Consider the following 26,451-nt stretch of genomic DNA (forward strand, 5'->3'; position numbering starts at 1 on the left):
GACTCCTACCCGCAGACTGGAACAGCCAGTCTCCCTGGAATTTCCCTTGGAAAGGAACAAAGAATAGCACTGCAGCATCAGGTGCCCAGAGGTGGAGGGCAGCAGTGAGAAGGAGCTTTGTTAAGTATTCTGCCTGGTTCTGGCACTGTCGTTCTCTAGGGACAATGGAGAGCTGCGTCAGGATCACAGGTAAGTGTAAGATTTAGGATCAAGTTCTCTGTTCATAGATGGTCAGCACCTTCTTCCATCCCTTCCTCTTCCTTGTGCCTTCTGGGATACCACCTGTCCCTACATTTCAAGGGACTTGACAGATATTTATACAGACTAGCGAGATAATATGAACAGAGATTCCAGTCCCCTCTAGAGAAAGTCTTTTCTCATTGTTTCTTTGTGGGTCATTTGAACCTCATCTGCATGTCACAGCAAATGTTGGGCTGGATTTCTGGAGTCTGCTTTGTTCAGGCATGAAGAAAATGTTATTCTTATGCATGTTATTCCCCAGTCACCTAGTCATACAACCAGTCACCATCCATGTTTCTCTCTCTCTAACCTCTTCCTTCTTTCCTCCCTCTAAAAATCAATAAAATTTTAAAAAGAGTTGGAGTTTCCAGATCTAGCAAATAAGTATTGCAGGATGCCAAATATTGGGTGGGAAATATGTATACCAGAAATTTATTCAGTGTATGGACAAAAAAAGGGAGGTTCTACTGAAAGTAACCTCACACAGGTGTCTGATCATAAACTCCTAATTAGGCAAATATTGGTGGGTCATCATGCCCCAGGCATATAACTTTCTAGTACAAGGTTTATCTTTGCCCTAAGGAAGCTCTGTGTATTGTTCTGTGAATCTAGATTAACACACCTTTGAAATAAGCTTTGAACATCAAGAGAGCCCATAATCTAGTTAGCCATCCTATAAACCAATCCCCACCTTGATTTTGCCCACCTTCATGTAATCTTCTTATGTCCCCTCTTTAATTCCAAATGCGTAAAAAAAGCTGCAAAACTGTTATTCTCCAGATCATTTGAGCATATGACCCTTACATATGTCTTAGTTTGGCTCATAAACTCATAAAAATTCTCTACAGGTTTGGGCATTCTTATATCCATAACTTTATTTGATATTCAAATAACTGGAACTCATAGAACACTCTTACAACATCTTCTGGCAACAAACACTACTTGAAAGTTTATTAATGCATAAAAAACATGCTAAAATATGTGATTTCTGGAAATTCTTATTCCTATTATCACTGTTTCTGAACCCTCTTCACTTGTTATCACAGGTGTAATGGGAACTATAGGACCATCTCTCACCAGATACTTTGTTCCCATGCTCCTCCTTCAGATGGCAGCACCAAGTTCAGGTATGACCCTCTCTTCTACCTGTGTAAGTCCTGGCAGTATCAAGTATGCCAGAAAAAGCAAGGACCAAAGGGAAGGGTTAAACTCTTTTGACCATTGCTCCTCAGGTTTAATACATAATTATGTAATGAAGACGTGTACTATAGGATCCAGCTTATGGCTGGGGAAAATTATTTCTAATCAGCAAGTCTTCTTTATCATGTACCTGGATTTGTGTTAAATTCCTGGGAGAAGAAGCAAATGAAGAAGACCTAATACTTGCCCTTGAGAACCCAATATTGATATTGAGGAGACTCAGTGTATGTGTCGCTCACACAGTGAGGAAGTGGCCTAGGATATGGGTCCATGTTAGAATCCATGTGAGTTATTAGTGCAGTGGGTCAGCCAGCGAGGAAGGAAGGAATAGGTTTGTAGGAGCCAACACATGATAAAATTTGCCTTTGTAAGAGGATCTATGCAAAGCAGAAATAAATATAGCTTATTTAGAGACAAATATAAGCAAAGCCTGAGACAACAAATGGCATAAAAGATAAAGTTTTTAGTAAAAATTACTTTTTAAATAGTAGAAATCTTACTGGTGCACTTTTTTTTTCTTATACTGTCTTTGACTAATAAAAGTAACATTATAATGCTTCCATGAACATTTTACACATGCATTTGACAAAACCTATGAGTACATAGGTAGGAAATATTCCTATGCATAGAACTGCTGGTCAAGGTTATGTGCTATTTTATTATGTTGCAAATATTTTTCTGAAATAGTTACCAACATACTTTTCCACCATCAGTATATGTGAGTTTGTCAGGTGGGTAATAATGTTGCATATCCACCAATCATATAGAATTATTTTACCATTTTAAAAATGCTTTATTCCCATCTACTCATCTCTTTCTCCCTCTGAAGCCCTGGCAAACACTTTTGTCTACTGTCTGCATATTTTCACATTTTTCAGAATGTCACATAGTTGTAATCAAAACGTAAGTCTTTTCAGACGGGCCTCTTTTACTTAGCAATGTACCTTTAAGGTGCTCCCATTTCTTTTCTTTTTTAATTTTTAAAACATTCATTTATTTTCCAATTACAGTTGACATACAATATTATAGTAGCTTCTGGTGTGATTAGACATTTATATACCTTTTGAAATGACCATCCCAATAAGTCTAGTATTCATCTTGCACATAGTTATTATAATATTCTTGACTATATTTCCTATGCTGTACTTGACATTCCTGTGATTATTTTTATAACTGGAAATTTATAAATATTCGCTTTCTGCCTTTTCACCCATTCCCACAACCCACCTCTCATCTGGTGATCATCAATTTGTTCTCTGTATCTATTAGTTTGTTTCTGTTTGTTTGTTTGCTTGTTCGTTTATTTGTTTCCACAGAGGGTGAAATCATTTCTGTCTTTGGCTTATTTCACTTATCATAATACCCTCTAGGTTCATCCATTTTGTCACAAAGTATAAGAGTTTGTTCTTTTTTATGGCTATATATGCATGTATTACCTCTTTTTATCCCTTTGTCTATCAATGGACACTTAGGTGACTGCCATATCTTAGCTACTGTAAATAATGCTGCAATATACATATGGATGCATATATAGGGTGGAGCAAAGTAGGTTTATAGTTGTTCATATGAAAATTAATATAATAATAAATAATAATACAAGAATAAACTCTGTGCTTCATGTACTCACAACTGTCAACCTACTTTTGCCCCACCCTGAATTTTTTAAAATTAGTGTTTTGTATTTCTTCAGATAAAGACCTAGAAGTGGAATTTTCTGGGTTATATGATAGCTCCATTTGTAACTTTTTGAGTAAACTGCACATTGTTTTCCATAGTGCCTACACCAAATTACAATCCCACCAAGAGTGCACAAGGGTTCACTTTTCTCTACATCCTCAGTAACATTTATTTGTTATTTATTAATGATAGATATTCTGAAAGGTGTGAAGTTTGATATATCATTGTAATTTGGATTTTGATTTCCCTGACGATTAGTGTTTTTGAGCATTTTTTTTCATATGTCTATTGGCCAGCTGTATGTCCTCTTTAGAGAAATGTCTGCTCAGGTCTTCTGTCCATTTGTAGGGGATGTTTAGAAGCTATTGATATGTAGAATGGCAGAAATTCAGATTATCCTTATGAGTCAAGTTAGAAATTAATGTGGAATTATTAAGAACAGAAATATATAATGTATATATTTTCATATTTTTACAATATGTAAATGTGACAAAATGGCCTTTAACACCTCACTGAAACATGTGGAATATCGTGTGTGTGTGTGTGTGTGTGTGTGTGTGTGTGGCTCATACTCTCACTATTTGCTTACCATCTCCCTTCCCAGAACAGTTTACAGTGACTGGCTTACGGGGGCCAATCTTGGCTCGTTTGGGTGGAATAGTTGAACTCAGTTGCCAGCTGTCCCCTCCCCAAAATGCAGAACACATGGAGATACGCTGGTTCCGGGATCGCTATACACAACCTGTTCACCTATACAACAATGGCAAAGACCTGCATGTAGAAACTATCTCCAGGTATGTGGAGCGGACAGAGCTCCTGAAAGAAGCTATCAGAGAGGGTAAAGTGACCCTCAGGATCCTCAATGTCAGTGTTGATGACGATGGGCAGTACCACTGCTTCTTCAAAGATGGTGCTTTCGATGAAGAAGCCATCACAGAAGTGAAGGTCACAGGTAGGGATGGATCTCTTTGAGGTTTCTACACATCTGATTCTTAACCCATCTGAGGCTGAATAGTTGGAAAATTCTCAGTGTTTGTGACTATTGCATGGTTTGGTTAGCAAGTTCAAATTCATGCATTTAGTCTTGGAACTGAGAATAGTATAGGATTAAGAATGCAAATTCTGCCTGCACACATTACCATTTTCAGAACTGTTTTCCCATGTCCATATACATTATTAGATCTGTAAAGTATCAACAGATTCCTTTCAGGATTTATTACTATGCTTTTAATTATTTCTAACAACACTTAAGTGAAATCTGACTTTATAAACTACCTAAATCTTTACAATAGACTCCTTAATGACAATTTTTATTCCCATTTCTCCCTGACTCAGTTCACTGACTACTTAGTTTCAGACTAATTTTCTTAAATCTATTTCAAAAAGCCTTCATCTAGAATCATATATATATATATATATATATATATATATATATATATATATATATATATATGGCCCGTTGCACATATTCGCACACTGATGAGGTCCCTCAGCCTGGCTGTGCACTCTCACAATCCGGGACCCTCAGTAAATGTCAGACTGCCAGTTTCAGCCCGATCCCCGCAGTCTGACATCCCCGGAGGGATGTAATAGTGAGTGAAGCGGCAGGCGGCCTGGAAGGAGCCTGAGCTTGGGCAGGCACTACGCCGCTCCTGCTCATCCCGGCCCCACTGTGCCTGCTGCCACCTCTTAGCCACCACTTGAGAGGTGGAAGAGGCTCACACCACTGCACCTGTGCTTGCCAGCCATGACCCTGACTTCTGGCGCCCGTCAGCCAGCTGAACAGCGCTCCCGCTGTGGGAGTGCACTGACCACCAGGGAGCAGCTCTTGTGTTGAGCATTTCCCCCTGGTGGTCAGTGAGCATCATTCAGTCATTGGGTCACTTAGGCTTTTATATATATAGATATATATGTATTATATGCAAAAATATAGTACTTAAATCATTCACTTTACCCTTGAAGTATTTTGAATGACAAAGAAATTGTAGGCAGATGGAGGACTAAGAAACTAAAAGGTTTCACAAATGTGAGGGCACTAGTGTAGGGTGCTAGGCCCACTCACACTTAACATTTTTATTGGATACTAGGGTACTGGTACACAAATTCACGCACCTTAAAAGGAATTGTGGGCCATGAGGCTGCAGTGGGCACAGGGGTGGGTCTCGGCCCATCCTCTGTGCCCCTGCGCAGCCCCTACCACTGTGCCCCCCGGCCCCCTGTCTGCCAGCAGCCCCGCTCCCACCGCTGCTGCGCCCATGTGCTGATGATGCCAGCCCTGCTTGTACCCACTGATGTGGAACAATTGGGGTTAGTCCCAGCAGTGGGTGTGAGCAGGGCCAGCGCCATCAGCGGGTGCAAGTGGTAGCTGCTTCCCTGATTGCCCTCAGGAGCAGGGGGAGGTGGAGAAGCCCTCAGGGGTGATGGGGGCTGGCAGCCGCTGCTCGCACCTGCTGATGGTGCCGAGCAGTGGAACCGGTGCCGGGTGCTGGCAGCAGGTGTGAGCAGCAGCTCTGGCACCGGCAGTGGGTCCAAGTGGCAGTTCCAGTGCCAGCAGTGGTGGAAAGCGGGGCAGGCACCAGCAGCAGGTGTGAGCGCTGGGCAGGACTGCAGCGTGTGGGAGCAAAGAATTTTCAGTAACCACCAGAGGCTTGCCCTGATGACAGCAACTGGAGCCCCGCCTTGGTCTAGCACCCCCACTCACCTGCTCCACAATCCGCTATGGCCAATGCCCGCCATGTTCCGTGCTCTGCCACCTGCTGCCAATGCCCGCCATGTTTCGTACACACCCCCTGGTGGTCAGCGCATGTCATAGCAACCAGTTGTTCAGTTTGGTTTTTCAGCTCTTTGGTCTATTTGTATAGTAAGAGTTTTACATAGAGAGATTACGACACTCAGTACTATTACTTAGAGTTGAGCTATCCAAATGACAACCATTAGCTGCATGTGACTATTTAAATTTATATTTAAGTTAAGTAAAATTAAAAATCAATTCTCATTCTCACTGTCCAAATCTCAAGTGCTTAATAGTCTCATGTAGCAAATAGCTACTGTATCAGGAAGCACTGATATCAAATATTCCCATCATTGCAGAAGCTTATTGAACAGAGTTGCTCTAGAGTAATGCTTTAAATCACTATTATTCTTCCTTTGCCTGCACATTTAGGCAAATCTGATGTCCCAGGCAATAAACTGAATTTTAAAAAAAAAAAAAAAAACTAGTTATTTTCTCTAAACTGATATGAAATACTTTATTTCTATAATAGTAATTGATTACCCATTTTATACAAATACTCATTACATGCAAAGACATACCAGTACATGTAAAATGTCATTAAAGTTTTAAATACCTTTATATTATTTTTTTACTTGTAACTGATGGCAGCTCAAACAAGACTAATGATGAAGATACAAGAAAAAAACATTAAGCTATAAATTCAAGAGGACTGAGATCTTGACTGCTTAGTTCATTATTATATCCATATTTATTGCTAAGTCTCCTAGATTTAGTAAATAACAAAAATAATATTTTTGAATTAATAAATGGAACAAACATGCACTTTCTCCCCTGAGTTGTTAATTTGTAGACCATAACCCTTCGGCCTGGTTTATCCTGTTTGTAGTGGAGGATCAGGGTCCCACAGAGCTTGACTGTCAGTATAACTAATGGAACAGGGATTAGAGGGGGGAGAGGCAGGCTTTTCTTTCTGTTTTTCTCAATTTCTTCACCTAAAAATCCTGTTTATCCCCTTTCGTTCCAACCAGCTACAAGCTTAGGAATACAGATTCTTGTGCATCCTCCTAATTCCAAAGGTCTTTTGGTGGAGTGTAATACAGGAGGCTGGTTCCCACAGCCTGTAATGGAATGGAGAGACAGCAGAGGAGAGATCATTCCGCCTACATCCATATCCCATTCACAGGACACAGACAAATTGTTCAACATGAAGATGACCCTTCTCCTGAAACAGAGCTTCCACAGGAATGTCACTTGCTGCCTTCGAAACCCCGTAACGGGTCAAGAGGAAAGGACAAGCATTGCCCTGTCAGGTGAGAGCAGTGTGCTGGTTCTTCAAAGGATGACCATGGTCATAAAATTTACAAACTAAAGAGAAAAGTCAATATACTTTCTTCACTTGGTTTCTAGGACATTAAGTTCTCTTGGCTTTATTCATGATTTCACTCATTTTCTTATTTCTTTCTGCTACTTTGTCTTTTATCTCTATCCTTTATAGGAGTTCCCCAAGGCTTAGTCTTTGAGCATTTTCTGTTGTGTCATAATTATATCTCATGGCTTTCCATACTATCAATATGGCAATGGCTCCCCAAATGGTATCTCCTACCCAGATTCCTCTCCCTAAATTTAGTCTTATTTCTAAACTCAGCATCTCAATGTGGTAGTTTAATAAATATCCCAAATCCCACACATCAAACACTGAACTCCCAATCACCTCCTGACTTGTGTAGTCTATTGCCTTCCCAATCCACACTTCATATTCTCAGTTTCAAAGAACAAAATCCTTGAAGTCATTATTGACCCCCATCATTCTCTCATATTCTATATCACATTTGTCAAAAGATAATAGTAAGTCTACCTTTAAAATAAATCTGGAGTTTCACCACTTTATTTCCGCCATGCAAGTCTGAGACACTATCATCCATTGTCTGAATATTGGCAAAAACATCTGAAAAGATCTCCCTATTTCTAGCCTTGTCCACTATGATGTATTCTCAACATATAGATAGAAGAATCCATTTAAAACATAAGATACACAACATTACGTTTTATTCAAAACCCTGCAATGGCTCTCCATTTTATTCAGAGTAAAATGCCCCATAATGTCCTTCATTTTCTGTGCCCATTACCCATCTGATCTCATCCCCTAATATTCTTCTTTATCTGCTCTAGGCTATGTCCCCCAAACATGTCAGACTTGCTCCTGCGTGGGGGTCTTTGCTCTAGTTGCTCCTCTTCCCAGAACACTGTAATTCCACTAAATGTCCTTCTCTCCTTCAAGTTTATGCTCAACTCTCACCTTTTTCATAAGGACTACTTTATTTTTTCCTTTTGCACATTTATCTTATCTATTTTGTTTTTTAAATCTTTATTGTTGAAAGTATTACATATGTCCTCTTTCCTCCCCATTGACCTCTCCTAGTCCACTCTTGCCCCCGACCCCAGGCCTTCACCACCCTATTGTCTGTGTCAATGGGTTATGCAATATATGCATTCAAGTTCATGGGTTGATCTCTTCCCACCCAACATACATAAACTGATGAACAAAAATAGATCCATAAGGACTATTTTAACAAGCTATTTAAAAAATGCAACTTGCCCCCACTACCCAGGATTCCTTATCTTCTTACCTTCCTTTAATGTTTTAACATAGTATGTATTGTTTTAACTTACTCTGTAACTTATTCATTATTTTTATTGTCCCTTACCTGTCTCCCTCTCTAAAACATGAAGATAGAAATCTTTGTTGGTTTTATGTATTTAATATACCCCAACTGCTTCAAATATTAGGTAAGCAATAAGTATTTGATACTTGAATGATTGGAATAAAACAAAATGTGTGCCTTGTCAACTGCCAAGAAAATATATATGTATTAATATTTGTGTATGTCCATGAAATTAATCTTGGAGTCAGATACTTTCAGGAATATTCTGATTCAGGAATATGATAATAAGAATAAGTTCCCTAACAAGCTTAACAATTTGCTACTTTTAGATTATATTTGTGTTTATTTGCTCACTTGGCCTTCTAGAAAACAATCAAAGCTTCATATTATGGTTGTGTCACAAACAGCAAGACACTTTTATAAGACAAGCAGTTACAGGAGATAAAGAAAGACTAAACTACCCACCCTCTGCCCTGAGAGTTCTAAGCATTATATGATATATATATTTAGAGAGAGAGAGAGAGAGAGAGAAAGAGAGAGAGAAAGGAAAACAAATAAAATCTTTAACTTATTTACTTTAGTAAATAACAAGATGCATATTTTCTGAGTTAACACATTTTTTAAGTAGATATGCACTTAAAAAACATATATTAAAAGAAATGTAATTAACACAAATTTAGGGGATTGAGTTAAAGTTCTGGGAAATAAAGACATCTGAGGGAGATCTTATTCTTCATTCACTGACATTAGAAAACATGGATAAGATTCCAAAGTTATGATAAAGAAAAGATCATAATCAAAATTCAGTGTCCCTGTCTAGCTTTTGAGCTGAAAAAGCTCTTTTCAGCTCCCTTGGCTGCAGTGGGGGGAGGAACTCATCTGGATATAGGATTGGCACTGAAGTCATGGGATTCTCAACCCATGAATTGCACCAGATCAGTCCAGGTTCCTGCCCACCAAACATAGCCAAAATTGTGAGTAGCAGAATTTGTGACAGGCTCTCCAGCCTCCTCTTGGGTTTACTTCCTTGTACATACTGGTGTTTTCTAGATGGAATAGATATTTTTCTCTAGGAAGAAAGACATCAGATTACCAAACAAAATGACAGGTGTCCATGGCCAGCATGTGCAGCCAGCAGGCCAAAGAAGATGCTTGTGCACAGAATAGAGGAGGAAAGTTTACATAAACATATTTCTCTAAATGTATTCTGAAGCTTAATGCCAGACCCAATGAGTATATTAGAGAATTCAGGGCTGCACATGTATTGATTGCTTAAACAAAAGGTCTGAGACTTGGTGGGGAGAACATGAGATAGAATGGATGGAAAGAAATGAGGTTGGGGTGCGGGTGTTCCTTCACTCACCTTTATTCACACCTGGCTCAGTCCCACTTCAGACCTTTTCTCACTTTTCAACTACCCAAGTATAACTGCCTCCCCAAACCAGCTTAGGGCTAATATCCCAGGTTCAGGGGGTCTTGAGTGGAAATAAGCTTTGGATGAATCATGATCTCTGGTTTGATGGGTCTAAATGCTCCAAGTTTCCTAAGTGGTAAGCTTTGTGGCTCTCTATTTCAGATCAATTGTTTCCATGGAACCTTATTTGGAGACTGATTCTAGGCATAATTCTGGCTCTGTTGGTGATATTTATCATGGTGCCCAGTATTGATCTGTATTGCAGATTACAAGGTAAGTACTTTTGAAAGGCGGGAGATGAAAAAGGGGGTGGGGAAGCTTTAGCAGCAATAAGTTTAGTTAACATTCATTGCTACAGTTTCAGAATTTTTTTCTTGTGATGAGAATTTTTAACTTCTACTCTCTTAACAACTTTCAAATATGCAATACAATATTAGCAACTATTGTTGTCATACTATATATATATATTCCCATGAATTATTTAATTTCTAACTGGAAGTTGATGTGTATATCTATATATCTATATATATATATTAATATATATATCGATATATATAGACATATATATATATTATTGATTTCAGAGATGAAGAGGGAGAGAGAGAAACATTAATAACGAGAGAATCACTGATTGGCTGCCTCCTGCCTCCTACAGGGCCCCTACTGGGGAAACAGCCCACAACCTGGGCATGTGCCCTTGACAGGAATCAAACCTGAGATCCTTCAGTCCACAGACCGATGCTCTATCTACTGAGCCAAACCAGCTTGGGCAATGTTGGTATCTTTTGACTCCCTTCACCTATTTTTGCATTCTCCCATGCTCTTCCTCTGGCAACCATCAATCTGTTCTCTGTATCTGTAAGTTTGTTTTTGTTTTTTTAATCCACCCAAGGACATTCTTTTTATTGATTTTAGAGAGAGAGGAAGGGAGAAGGAGAGAGAAACATCCATGTGAGAGTGAAACATGGATCAGTTGCCTCCCAAACATGCCCCAATGAGGCATCAAACCCGCAACCTAGGTCTATGTCCTGATCAGGAATCAAACCAGTGACTTTTGGATGTACAGAACACCACTCCAACCAATTGAGTCACTCTGGCCAGGGCCAAACTTGTTTATTTTATTTTTTTTTTAGATTCCACATGTAAGTGAAATATTACTGTATTTGTCTTTCTCTTTCTGATTTATTTCACTTAGCTTAATGCCCTCAGGTTCCATCCATGTTGACCCAAATGGCAAGATTTTATTCCTTTTTATGGCTGAATAATATCACATTGTGTGTGTGTGTGTGTGTGTGTGTGTGTGTGTGTGTGTGACATTTTCATTCATTCATTCATTGATGGACATTTAGGTTGTTTCTATATCTTGGCTATTGTAAAAAATTTTTCAGTGAACATGGTAATGCATATATTTTTAAGTTAGTGTTTTTATTTTCTTCAAATAAATATAGTCATATCCCACTTAATGACGAGGATACATTCTGAGAAATACATCATTAGAAAATTTCATCATTGTATGAACATTATAGAGTGCACTTACACAAATCTAGATGGTATAGCTTACTATATACCTAGGCTATATATGGTATAGTTGATTGCTCTGTAGGGAAGAAAAACATCATTTTCCCTCAATCTTTTTTGGTTTTTGGTTGAGACATCACAGTAATAAACACACACACACACACACACACACACACCCACACACATACACACTCTTAACAGGAGAAAAACAAACCAAAGTTTAATAACATGTATACTTATTATATACATGAGAGAGACCCAGGAAAACTGAGTAATTCACCAAAACAGCTGAAGCCAGCACCTCAAATATCATCTTCAGCTGAAGACTAAAGATGATTTGGGGGTGGGTTGGGCTTACCAGAAAAATCACAGTAAGCAAGGATAAAATTGTGATGCATATTTAAGTCGTTTTCTTCTGCACTGATAAGCATTTCTAGAGATAAGGCCATCCCCCTTTTCCTGGTACAACTAGGAAGACACCCTTACAAATGGAGATTTTTTTCTTGCAAATGTAAATGCATTTTATAAAGGGTATCTTCTACTTGGTTTTCAGAGCTCCTCCCAGGTCTGCTGTCTCTCAAAATTAACCAGCCTAAAATAATTCTTATGCCAAATAGACATATTTGGGGGGTGACACATTCTGTTCCCCTACAGCTGCTAGGCTATAAATCTGTATAGCATGTTACTCTATTGAATACTGATGGCAACTGTACAACACACTGGTAAGTGTTTATGTAATGCATTGTGCTGCCACATTATGATGGCTAAGACATAACTACAAGATAGAAAACTTTCAGTTCCATTATAATCTTACTAGAGGCCGGGTGCACAAATTTGTTCACTGGTGGGGTCCCTCGACCTGGTCTGCAGGGATCTGGCCAAAACCTATCTCTGAGTCCAGGGTGCGAGTGAAGCAGATGTAGGGTAACAGTGCCCCAGCAGCAACCTAACCCACAACTGATTCCGTGAGGAATTGGGTTTCTCTCTCTACTAGTCAAAGCATCTGCCCCCTGGTGGTCATAGCGCATCATAGCTACCAGGCAAACGGTTGAATGGTCAGACGGTTGCTTAGGCTTTTATATATATAGATGGGACTATGGTCATATAGATGGCTTGTTGTTGACTTAAGTGTCTTTATATATGGCACATGACCGTACCCAGAAGTTGAATTGCTGGATCATATGGTATTCCTAGTTTTAATATTTGAGGACCCTCCATACTGTTTCCAATAGTGGCCATATCAATTTAGATTCCCACCAACACTGTAAAAGGCTCCCCTTTTCTCTACATCCTGGTCAACTCTTGTGTTAAAGTAAGAAACATTCAAACCTGTGAAGAATTTTTTGTGAGTTTATTTGAGCCAAGTGTCAACAGTTGCCAGGAAGCAGAAACTCAATCGATTGAGATAATGCTCTGGAGAACAGCAGTTTTGCACACTGTTTTATACATTACAATAAAAAGAGGAGAAGCAATTGGGTACATGAAATCCATTGATGATAGATTAGGGAAACCTCTGGGATTGGATAAAAAGTAAATGAGAGACACATACTTCTTTTACATAGGTGATTACAGGATAGTTAACAATCAATAGTTAACTCAATAACACTGAGGGGGTTTGTGGTGTCCACAGAGCAGTGCCTGTGCTTTGAGGAGTCCAAAAAAGGGAGAATTACTTTGACATTCCAAAGGTATGTTACCATAGATGCAAAAAGACAATATACAGGCCCACTTAAGGTTAAGATTGACCTTTGTCAGGGAAGATACTGGCCAAGGACATGACTACCCACCATAAATTGCTTTTTAGTTTAAATAGTTTTAATTTCAGACCATCCTTTGTGGTTATGTTAGTTCTCTGAGTTTGCAAGGCCGCCATGCAGGCCTTCCGTGAGTTCATCAGGTTAGCATGTGGCCCTTTTTCATCCGCATTTGTTATTGCTTGTCATTTAATAATAGCCATTCTAACAGGTATGAGGCAATAACTCCTTGTGATTTTGATTTGCATTTCCCTGTTGATCAGTGATGTTGAGCATCTTTTCATGTATGTGTTGATTATCTGTAAGTCTTCTTTGAAAAAAATTTTTATTCAGATCCTTTGCCCATTTTTAAAATGGATTCTTTTCTATTGAGTTGTTTGACTTCCTTGTATAGTTTGGATATTAACCCCTTATCAGGTGCATGACTTCAACTGCTGTAGATTCTGAGGCTCTCTCAGACCTTGTATGGATACACCTGCACCACACTTGCACCCTTTTATGGGAGGATTCTTCAACTTGTATATCTTCTCTTGATTTTACAGCACACAATGCTGGCTACTCTGTCTCTCTTGTTTTCCTGAAGGTTGCTATACAGTGCTCACTATCTCACACATCCTGGCCCACTTTCTGCTCATGCTCCTTATTTACTAGTACTTGCTCTCACTGCTGCCCTGCAGGAACAGGGAGCCAGCCACAAAGTGGAGGGAGGTGTGGATTTGGCATGTGGTGTGCTGGGCATGCCGGCAGGCCAATTTGGGAGATCCTTGGGTTAGGCCTTCCTCATAGCTCATAGGCAGGCTTCTTGATGGGAATCCAGAATGCATTCAGCAAGAACCATATCCCATTAATACCCTTCTTAAATCATATATGCAGTCTTCTGATCTGCTCCTTCCTCCATCCCCCCACTCATGGAGCTTCCCATTGAATATAGTAGATACTCTGAGAGATAAATGAGTCTCTTTGGAAGCTTCCTGTACAACTGGGAAAGCCAGGCATTTACTCATTGGCTTTCCCATCACCCAAGGGAAAAAATCACAGCCATCTCTTTTAGCCCTAAGCTGGTCTTACTTGGAGAGGCGTTGAGCTGGTCCTCTCATATACTCCAATGCATCCACATTTTTTTTGCTCCAATAGAGTGCTGGAACTTCTTCTCTGGAAACCTGGACTTCCACAAGGCTCTCTCTTAGGTAGCTAACTGCTTAAGTCCATGTTTTACATGTGTTTCAGAACTACAGCAGAATGGATCTTCTGTGTGTTCCAGAGTCTGTACCAAAGCCTGTCTGCCTAATGGATGCACAGGTAGGCAAGATTCCTTCTAGGTGCCTTGGTGTATGGCCCTGTGTCCCACAACTCCCACTTCCTGTTGTAGATGGGTGCCAAATGTTGTTGATGGGGGAGTCAAAAACAAAGGACTTGTTATGCCACCATAATGCTCATGAATCTTTGTATGTGATAATTTAACCACTAAATAAAACTGTGCTAATAACTCTCCAGCAAAAGAATGGGCACCACCCGTGGTAGTGAGCTCCCACACCATAGAAGATTTCATGGGAAGATTAGATAGCCCATGACACTATAATGATATAGTTATAGATATATAGATATAAAATCTGATTTTAAACAATATGTTGTCTGACACCCTTTGCTGCATGAGATTCTTACACAGAGGTCTCCAGAGCTCTCCTTCTGACCTCATTCAAATCTGGGTAAAATGATAGTGACCAGTGCACAACTCTTGTCTCATGCACACTGATTGATGGGCCAGATGGAGGAAAAGGAGGAAAAGAAAAATGAGTTGCTTTTCTCCAGGTCTATGTAGCCTCAGCCAAAAACCTGTTCCATCCTGGAAACGGCTATGCTTCTTGTCCTGGTCATCAACAGCCTTAGACCTAAGACTTTAGAACCTTTAGGTCCTTTAGATCCTTTAGATCCTTTGACTGCATCTTAGTCCTATTCTTTTGTTTTCCCCTAGTTATTCTAAATTAATACAGAGAGATGGCATTAACATATAGCTCTTGCTTTCTTGGTGCATTTTCCCCCAATCCAAAGTACCTCCACAGCAATAACCAATGATTATTATATCTGTTTTTCTTTAGATTGCCTCCGCAAAATGAGAAACCCTATAGTAGTGGGCATCATAATAATCCTGCTTTCAATAGGTGTAATTGCCTCACTCATTTCTTATTTGCATCACAAAAGCAGAGGTATGTAGGATCAAAAAGGTGGGAACTTCCAGAAAATATTTCCTTTTCCAATTGCCCAGTCTCTGGTAAAATATTTAACCAAGGAAGAGTGGTATTTATTTGAATTACAGGAACAATAAACACTTGGACCTCATGTCACAGGATTTGGATGCCAGCCTTCTGAATTTCATGGGTTTAATGTAGAAGGTGGGGGATAGCTGAAGCTAACACATTTGAAATGTGCCCTCAGCTCTTATCTTTGAGGTCCCCCTGGAAATTAGATATGTAAGACAATGAGCAGCAAGGTAAGGCAATTCTTTATTATAAACTGAAGATATAGCTATAGCCATAACATCATGAGGTGGAAGTCAGAAAGTAGGGCTTGATTACTTGGAGGATTTTATTTACTAATTTTCTCCTGTGGAATGAAGACACAAATGACCTTACATCAAACCAGACTGGAGGTGCTTTTTATACTTTAAGAAAGTCCATACCTGAATCTGGCATATTAACCATATTAGCAAACTAAATGTCGCATCCATTCGTGTCAGAGGAAATAAGCAAAATGTTATAATAGTAGGTAATATACTAGTATATTACATACTTATTGTGTGCTCTACAGATTTTACATAGATTAATATATAGTTGACCCTTGAACAACATGGGTTTAAACTGTATGGATCCACTTACATGTAGATTTTTTTCAATAAATGTGTATTGGAAAACTTTTTGGAGATTTGTGGCAATTTAAAGAACATTATAGCCTAGAAATATTTTTTTAAATATATTTTATTGATTTTTTACAGAGAGGAAGGGAGAGGGATAGAGAGTTAGAAACATCGATGAGAGAGGAACATCAATCAGCTGCCTCCTGCACACCCTCCACCAGGGATGTGCCCGCAACCAAGGTACATGCCCTTGACCGGAATCGAACCTGGGACCTTTCAGTCCACAGGCCAATGCTCTATCCACTGAGCAAAACAGGTCAGGGCTAGAAATATTTTTTAAAATAAGAAAGAATGAGCTATGTCATGAATACATAAAATATGTGTATATGATTTCTCTTCCTATGATTTTCTTAATAGCATTATCTTTTCTCTAACTTTATTGTAAGAATATAGTATATGATACATATAACATACAAAATATGTGTTAATTGATTGTGTGATCAACAAGGCTCTGGTCAACAGGCTCTGGTTTTTAAAATGCTATTTTTTTAATATATTTTTTTTATTGATTTTTTTACAGAGAGGAAGGGAGAGAGATAGAGAGTTAGAAATATCGATGAGAGAGAAACATCAATCAGCTGCCTCCTGCACATCTCCTACTGGGGATGTGCCCGCAACCCAGGTACATGCCCTTGATCGGAATCGAACCTGGGACCTTTCAGTCCGCAGGCCGACGCTCTATCCACTGAGCCAAACCGGTTTCGGCTAAAATGCTATTTTTAACTGCTAGGTTATTAGTAGTTAAATTTTGAAGGAGTCAAAAGTTAAAAGCAGATTTTCGATTGTGCAAAGGATCTATGTTCCTAACCCTCAAGTTGTTCAAGCGTCAACTGTACTCACTCTTCAGTGAGTTAGATTTTATTGGTGATGAAATCTGGTACACAAATAAGTTAAATAGCTCACTTACACAGTTAAGTAATAGTGGAGCCGGGATCCCAAATCAGGAAATTAGATCCTTCAGCCTTCTGTTTCAACAATTTTACTGCTCCTCTATGAAAAGAAATCAAATGGAAATAAAAAGAGAGAGATTTAGGCCTAGTCATTTTATAAAATTGATCACTGCAGGGAAATATAGCCTGGGCACTTAGTGATTTATGAGGCTTCCAGGAGATGGCCCATAGCCCCAAGAATAGGCTGCAGGTCTCTGTCACTGTCAAAGCTGACTTGAAAGCCTTAAGAATGAGTCAGGAGATTAAACTTTATTTTTGCCTGTTCTTCACCGAGAACCTAAAATTGAGTCATCGCAGAGGTCTCTGCCCACATGGCTGACAACTCCTGATAATTAGGTGACAAACCTGGTCCATCTGCGAACCTCTTCTCCAGTTGCTACTGACCCTTCTCTGTACTTACTAGTAAAATGGACTTTCTGCTGAAGGTATTGCTTCCTCTGTAAACATCTCATTTAGCAGCCTACCGCTCTATCCTGCTTTTCTGGACTGATTTTCCTTCTTGGTGCTTATCAATCCTGAAATCACTTATCAATTCATTTAACAAATATGCATTGCCAGAAAATTCCGCAAGCATTGTATACCTTAATTCTTTAACATCCTATGCAATGTCTGTCATCTTTTCCATCTTGGAAATGCAGATACAGAAGAACATCAAATGTGATTCACTGTTTTCAGTTTCTCTAGCACGTAATAAGATTATTCCTGGGATTCGAACCACGTGTCTCTTATTCTGAATACTTTATAATAAATCAGATTGCTTTCCAAAATGTAGGTAATTGTGTCTTCTAAAAAGAGGTAGCCAGCATTTGCATCTCCAACAGACACAATATGCTGTGCCTGTTCTCTGTGGAATTCATGCACAGTGAAACCTTAGAGATATACTCCATTTCTTTCCAAGAATCAGTGCCAGACTAGAGCCAGACCTCCTTGGTTATACTATTGAGTGTGTGAACTTGGGAATGTTACTTATAAAGTCTCTGAACTATAGTTTTCTTATCTATTAAATATTGATGAAACTATATACATACTTTATAGGTTATTTTTTATTAAATTTGTCAATACATCAAAATCATTTAACCTGGCGTTGCACATAGTACAAGCAATGTTATTGTTTGCTATTATTATCATTATTATTAACGATAGTTAGAAATTCTACCCTGGATCCCTTTCTGCTGACCTCATCTGGTAGGAAAACTGGGCTGCCTGTGTTTGCCATTCTCCTTCTTCCCTTCCCTCCTTAGCTCGTACTATTCTTTCTTCACTTGAACCACACCATGAACTTTTAACTTGCCTCCTAAACAACGGACAACTCTAGTCATATAGAAAGAAAATAAAATAAAAACTCAGCTTAGATTTAAACTCTCTCTCTCCCTCTCTCTCTCTCTCTCTCTCTCTCTCTCTCTCTCTCTCTCTCTCTCTCTCTCTCCCGTAAATATTCTTAGCATCTTTGGACTATTTTATTTCCAAGTTTTTCTTCAAATTTGTTTCAAATTATTTCCTATCCTTTATGAGAAGAGGTTTGAAGTTCTCCTAAACATTATAGTTAGAAATAGATGTATGTGACCGAGAGAGAGTTTTCTGACTCTTCACTCTTTTGCACACTTACCCAGAGCAATTTTGCTATTTTTAAAAATGTATGCTATTACTTTTATAAAGGGAATCTCTGACCTTAGCAAGGGCAAATAATTTCTCTCGAATTATAGGGGTGGGGGGGAATAGATATTAGTTAGGTGAATTCTTTCCCCTCCATTTATATAGTCTTAAGACCATACGGAATATGTTGACTTATTTATCCTTATGACATGAAAGTTGAGACCAGCAACCATAATACTGCTAAGTCTTCTCTAATAACAGTATTATCAGTTATTTCGATGACATGGATTTAAGTTATTTCGATGACTGTCTTCATCACCATGCTTCCTCATCCTCGCCATCTTGGTTGTCTTTCTCTATAACAGTGGTTGGCAAACTCATTAGTCAACAGAGCCAAATATCAACAGTACAACGATTAAAATTTCTTTTGAGAGCCAAATTTTTTAAACTGAAACTATATAGGTAGGTACATTGTTATTAACTTAATTAGGGTACGCCTAAGGCTTAGGAAGAGCCACACTCAAGGGGCCAAAGAGCCGCATGTGGCTCGCGAGCCGCAGTTTGCTGACCACTGCTCTATAAGATAGAAAATTTGAGGAAGGAAGAAATTTTTCTCTACCTTTCTAAGTTCTTTCAGCTGGTCTAATAATTAAATAGACATGAGACAGATTAACGGGACAAATAAAAAAAATTTAACTGCTGTATATACAAGAACCCAACTCATAAGAGAGTCAGAGAGCCCACATACATGACGTTTCAAGACAGAAAGCTAAAATGAGATGTATATGACATTCTGAGCTAAGGAATAAGGCAAGATGCCTGGGGCTACAGAGGGGAGAAGAGCAATTCACAGAATAATAATAATAAGAGCATTTGTTCAGTAATTAGAAGCTTGCCCTGCCCTATAGCTCTGTCATATAAGGTTATCTCTGATAATAACTCATATAATGGACAAAGACCTGATTTGATTTCTTTAAAGGAGGGATAAAAATTTTCCTTGCTTTCAGCTCAAAATAATCCCCAAACCAAAGTAATGTATATTGGGGAGGCCTGTCCTGAATCCCTTCACTAGGAATCCATGAACAATCCCTATCAGGGAGGCAAACTACAGTTTATATAGGAAAGTAGGCATAGCTGTCCAGTAATGAAACAGATACCCTCACTGTTGGTAATGGTGCTCCCATCCCAAGATATATTAACCAATATTATGAGATGGGGATGCTTTCTACTTTAGAATCACCCAAAAGGGATACTTTTTTAAAGGAGATTTCTGCTCTAGATAAGAGGATGACTTTGAGAATTGTAAGACCTCCTCCATCTCAGAGATTCTGCTCATTGTAAATTATTTTGTTTCACAATACCTCTCAAAAAGTCTGGAGTTCTTTTTTAAAAAAATACATACCTATATTTTTATTGACTTCAGAGAGGAAAGGAGAAGGAGAGAGAGATAGAAACATCACTGATGAGAGAGAATCATTGACTTGCTGCCTCCTACTCGCCTCCTACTGGGGATTGAGCCTACAATCTGGGCATGTTCCCTGACTGGGAATTAAACTAGGACCTCCTGGTTCATAGGTCGACTCTCAACCACTGAGTCACACTGGCTGGACAAGGCCTAGAATTCTCAAGGGCCTACAGCACCAGATTAAAAAGATGAGGTCATTAAAAAGGATGAAGATGCCCTGGCCTGTTTTGCTCAGTGGATAGAGCGTCGGCCTGCGGACTGAAGGGTCCCAGGTTCGATTCCGGTCAAGGGCATGTGCCTTGGCTGCGGGCACATCCCCGGTGGGGGGTGTGCGGGAGGCAGCAGATCGATGTTTCTGACTCTCTGTCCCTCTCCCTTCCTCTCTGTAAAAAAATCAATAAAATATATTTTTTTTTTTAAAAAAGGATGAAGACATAAAGTGTTTATTTATGCTTCAAACTGTGGCCAACTAGAAAACAAGTGTCATGCTTCTTGAGTAGAAGAATGTATATCTGTGCCTACACTCCCCCCATTCCCTTGCAGACTGAGCCCAAGTATACTCATCTCCAGGATCATCCACAGGGCCCACCCTACTTCTCCCCACCCTCATATAAGCCCAGAAGTATGGAGGAATAGGAACTTGAAAAGCAATTCTATTATAAATCTGTGACCCTCCTAATTATTACATCTCTCCTCAGTTCCTGCTTCAGATCCACATTTCCAATTGGATACTATGTGGTTGGAAGATATCACGGTGATCCTGTGTGTTCTGACTGTCTTCATCACCATGATCATTTCCTTTATTTACTTTAGATTCAGAGGTAAATGGGATGGGAAGGGAGGTAACTCAGAAGGTACCATGCAGATCCATGGTGGTTATTATGAACAATGTAGAATGTTGATGGTTTTAAAACTTGAGGTTTATTTTTTTAATATGTTTTTATTGATTTTAGAGAGGAAGGGAGAGGGAGAGAGAGAGATAGAAACATCAATGATGAGAGAGAATCATTGATTGGCTGCCTCCTGCACACCCCCCACTGGGGATTGAGCCCACAACCCAGGCATGACCTGCTCTGAGCAGGAATTGAACCATGATGTCTTTGTTCATAGATCTACTCTCAACCACTGAGCCCTGCCGACCGGGCAAAACTTGAGGTTTTTAAACCACAACATCACCTACCTATACACTGCTGTTAAAGTACCTTACGCTAACCAATTGCACCACTAGAGACCTCCCCCTACAGGCCCTCCTAATTCCAGTCTAAGTTAAGATCTCTGTTATAAATTTTGACCTTATAATTTTTACTTAACCAAAAAAGGCTCATACCCTAGAGAACCACGAAGAATGGCTACTTCTCTTTTCATCTTTGCATCCATTGACTCTTGCCTTTCCCTGTGGAGAACTGCTGGATGTTGAGGTGGTCAATTAGACTAACAAGCCAAACTGAAAGTAATAGCCAAACCTTTATCCACCTGTTATGCTATAAGAAGCCAAAAAGGAAAGTAGTGCTGGCTCCTCACTCTTCCATTTGCCCCATGGACCAGCACTGGACCAGGATCAGGTGACATGCAGTGCTGGTGGGAAAATTGTGTCTCATTACAAAGGAGCCCTGAACAAAAGGCTTTGCAGTTTTATGGAGTTGGAGTGGGGTCGGGGTAGGAAGAGAAAGAGAAGCAGAAATGACTGGGAATGGAAAATACCGAGTCGGAGTGAGGAATGTTATAGTCAAGACAAACCCTCTCCCCACCAATAAAAAGATTTCAATAAAGGTGGCTGGAAAGGATCTCAGCTGAGGCCCCCAATAAGGTCTCCAAAAGGCCTCCAGGGCTAGGAATACAGATATGCCCCCTCGGGATGGGGGATTGAGTCCTTGACTGCAAGGCATTGACTGTGCACCAAGCCTGATGTGGAGAGGACAGCCAATGCAAGGGACAAGTGTGTGCTTCCAACAATACAGATTTATGCTTCTCATTGCTAGTTTCTGCCACCAAGAGCAACTGCCCAATTATTATCCCTGCATCCATAGGCATGGACTAATGATGGGGAAGGTAGTAAGGAGCCTGTAGCCAATTTCTTCCACTGAGTCTGGTTTACTTATTAACCCAGTGGGATTAAAGCAGGGTTAGAGTCAAGGAGAAGTTTTACTGTCTCTCACAGTGGAGACCAGTCTTGCTAAGAAACAATCCTATTTTCAGGTTCATGGGGCTGTAAGTGCATTTCTTCTTCTTCTTTTTTTCTTTTTTCCTTTTTCAAAAACCCTTGACACATAGGTATTTTTCAAAAGAACTTAGAGATATGGATTTTATCACATTTAGTATGAAGGCCTCATAATCCATTTTTTTGTTTATTTGTGGAGTTGGTTTTGTTTTTTTTGGGGGGGGGGGTGTTGGTTAATCCTCACCTGAGGATATGTTTACATTGACTTTTAGAGAAAGTGGGAGAGGGAGAAACAAAGAGAAACATTGATGTGAGAAAGACACATCAATTGGTTGCCTCTCACACGTGCCCCCAACCAGGGCTGGGATTCAGCCTGCAACTGAGGTACATACCCTTGACCGGAGTCGAACCTGGGACCCTTTGGTATGAGGGCCAGTGCTCTCTCCACTGAGCCAAACCAGCTGGCCTGTAAGTGCATTTCTTGATGCTGTTCCTCAGTATCCTATTGAGACCAATTAAAGAGTTGCTTTACCAACTCAAAGATTTTATCAAGTACCCAGAATTCCATTTTTTAAAAAAAGATCAAGACAATACATTAATTGATTTGGACTAGAGATTATACAGTGCAGTGAACTGAAAAGACTCAATTTATTCTATTTATCGTCATTTATACCCTACTAATTAATATGTCTCCTATTGCTAATATTATAGAGTTTGATAGCAGCAACCTCATGATAGCCTACCTGTTGTCGGCAAACTGTGGCTCGCGAGCCACATGCGGCTCTTTGCCCCCTTGAGTATGGCTCTTCCACAAAATACCACATGCGGGCGCGCACATACAGTGCGATTGAGACTTTGTGGCCCATGCGCAGAAGTCGGTATTTTGTGGAAGAGCTGGTATTTTGTGGAAGAGCCACACTCAAGGGGCCAAAGAGCCACATGTGGCTCGCGAGCCACGGTTTGCCGAGCCACAGTTTGCAGACCACTGGCCTAGCCAAATTGAAAATGGTCAAACTTGAAATTGAAGTGCTCTAAACTAGTGGCTAGATTTTTAAATTAAAGTAAAAATCAATCATTTCTCATAATTAAGTCAATTTTATTTTACAGACAAAATGTCTATAAAATATATTTTCTATAATTTTTTAAATATTTCCTTTAATTCTACCAAGTTTGTGTTAGGGTATTATGATTATTCCTATTCCTTTTTTAGTAGCTATTTTTTTTGCCCATTTATTGAATGGTCTGAGCTTTTTTCCTATATTGAAAGTTGATTATTCCAATTTCGTGTCTCTTATGTTTTACAAATTCCCAGGTTCCATCCAGCAGGTTAAGAGGATGCATAAGAATATTTAGAAAGATTTAAAAAGCAAATCCACAGACTCACTGCAACTTCTCGTGTGTGTTATGACATACACATCAGATTTACTGTGCAACAGCCTTTTTAAAGCAAATATTGGTTTACTAGTATCTGAGTTTGAGGGTGTAGAGAGAGAGAGGGAGAGAAGAGGTGAGGAGAGGAAAGGGAGAATTCTTAATTAAATTTCACTAAGTTATCCATTTACTTCAGTTGCAAAGAGAGAATATGTAAAGTAAATCAGACTCCTTTTTAGATGCCTTTATTCCTGTAGACTTCCACCCCCCAGAAATTTCCCTCTCATTGATTTAAGCTAGAGAATTCAAGTTCATGACTTCTAAATAAATTGTTTCTCATGGGTTTTCCAAAGATATCTTTGACATCTCAAAGGAGGTACACATGTTCCCAAACATGTTTTCGTTGAACTTTAGTAAGATATGAATTTATAATTCCTTGACAGGTGTCCTAGAAAGATAGGAATTAAACAAGCATCAACCATCTCATCTGGAACTCTGGATAAAGGTATACAGAGGAAGAGGAAGCCTTCGTGGCAGCTTTACAAACTCAGAGACCTAAAATAACTACAAAGGATGATCTGAAATTAAAACTTTTAGACTAAAAGCAGTTTATGGTGGGTAGTCATATCCTAGCTAGAAATCTTCTCTGACAAAGATCAATTTTCACCTTAATTAAGCCTGTCTATTGTCTTTTTGCATCTACGATAACATACCTTTGGATGTGAAAATAACTTCCTTTTTCTGTACCCCTCATGTTCAGGCACCACTCTGTAGAAACCACAAATCCCCTCACTGTTATTTAGTTAATTGTTGACTGTTAACTATCCTGTACCCACCGATGTAAAAGAAGTTGTATCTTTCATTTTACTGTCTATCCAGTCCCAGAGGTTTCCCACTTTTCTTTCTCCTGCTTTTCAAATCTATCACCAGTGGATTTTATGTAACCCACTTACATCTTTTCTTTTTATCATAATGCGTTAAGAAAGGTGAAAAACTGCCATTCTCTGGAGCATTTTCTCACTCCTTTGAGATTTTGCTTCCTGGAAATTGTTGATAGTTTGGCTCACAAAAATTCTCTATAGGCTTGAATGTTTCTTACGTTGACAGTGGCCCTACAATTTTATATATAACCAAGTAATTGCCAGGTGGTGGGCAAATAAAATATATTCAAATCTGCATTTCATTTGTAGCTTTTGTACAAACTATGAATTAATGCAAAAAAGATGAAAATGTAATCAGAGGATAACAAATTAAGGGAATAACTGGAATAAAACCAATAATCTACATGGTAAAATGGAAGTAACCCTGAAATTAAAGATAAATCTACATCAATAATTAAATGCTATGTCAAGCAGTAAACAATTAAAAGAAAACTACTCTCAAATTTATGATATTTACAAGAGACTTAACTAAAGCATAATGGCAGAGAAAAGTGGAAAATACAAAGATACAAAGACCAAAAAACATACAATGTCTACTAAAAATATATGTGGAAAGACATATTAATATTGGAGGAAATATAATTATAAAGAAATTAGCAGGGATAAAAAAAGTCACTGACAAAAATGAAGATAAGGACCATATATTGAAATTTTCTAAATATTAGTGTACAGTACATATACACTAATAATATATTCTTAAATTTATAGAGAAAACACTTAAAGGAATTCAAGTATAATTCTATAAACATTGAATAAGATTTTAACATGCTTCTGGCACCAGGAATTGGCAGATCAAACAATAGTACCTGCTTCATAGGTTCCTAATGATGATTGCCTAATTTAATATTTGTGTAGCTCTTTTCTCAGGATATGATGCTACAGAAATTTTATTTATAAAATAAAATAGTATGTGAAAAGAGTCTTAAAAGTCATCATTCAGGGTAATGAAATCCAATGTAATGACACTTCATCTTACCACTGACAGACTAGTAAACATTTAAAAGAATCAAATTTTGATGGTTATTTGTGGAAATGAGAAATCATACATTCCTGCTTTGAAAATATATTAGTAAAAAACACTGAGAGCAATAATAGTCAACTATTTAAAAATTATTATAACATAAAAAATGAATTAAATTTTTATATTTCCATTTATTATGGTTCTGAATGAAATTAGAAAGAGCAAGAGCAAGACAGAAAATGATATCCTTGTAATTAGCTAGTCTATACAGTAGGTCCTCGGGTTACATTGGAGATCTGTTCCTACGGCACAACGTAACACAATTTTTGCTGTAAGTTGGAACCCACCTACATAAGCACCTACGTCACTCACATGGAGCATATACACAGCAGTAATGAAGTGAAAAAGTAAAAAAATTAAAAGAAATATAGCAATTTCTGACCTTTACTTGTGGTAAATAATAAAAAACATAAAATAAATATGTACATATGTCGAAATGACAGAACTTTTTTTATATATAAATAAATGGGAGATGGCGAAGTAACCATGAAAAGATGTATGTCGAGTCCGACGTAACCCGAGGACTGCCTGTATATATAAAAGCCTAAGCGACTGAATGACCGAACAACTGGTTTACTGGTTGCTATGATGTACACTGACCACCAGGGAGCAGATGCTCGATGCAGGAGCTGCCCCCTGGTGGTCAATGTGCTCCCAGAGACCGAAGAAGAGCAGCAGTGAGCCTACTGAGCGGTGGTGGCAGCAAGTGCAGTGGGGCAGGGGTGAGCAGGACTGGCAGGCAGGAGCAGCAGGAGGCGTTGGACTGCTGGTTTTGGCTGGATTCCCACAGGCTATGCTGAGGGACCCCACTGGCGCACAAATTCATGCACGGGGCCTCTAC

At 39.0% G+C, this 26,451-nt stretch overlaps 1 protein-coding gene across 1 annotated transcript; it reads left to right on the top strand.

The window, feature by feature from the left end:
* Positions 1-164: 164 nt before the first annotated feature.
* LOC308516931 (putative selection and upkeep of intraepithelial T-cells protein 1 homolog) lies at positions 165-22,157 on the top strand (the record flags this gene model as incomplete). Its single annotated transcript, XM_081087995.1, has 6 exons — positions 165-189; positions 1,287-1,367; positions 3,722-4,069; positions 6,880-7,161; positions 20,818-20,940; positions 22,099-22,157. The coding sequence occupies 6 exons, from the start codon at positions 165-167 to the stop codon at positions 22,155-22,157; spliced, it is 918 nt and encodes a 305-aa protein (XP_080944121.1).
* Positions 22,158-26,451: the final 4,294 nt, after the last annotated feature.

The sequence above is a fragment of the Myotis nattereri genome (assembly GCF_964212035.1).
Source record: "Myotis nattereri genome assembly, chromosome: 3".
Classification (NCBI taxonomy): domain Eukaryota; kingdom Metazoa; phylum Chordata; class Mammalia; order Chiroptera; family Vespertilionidae; genus Myotis; species Myotis nattereri.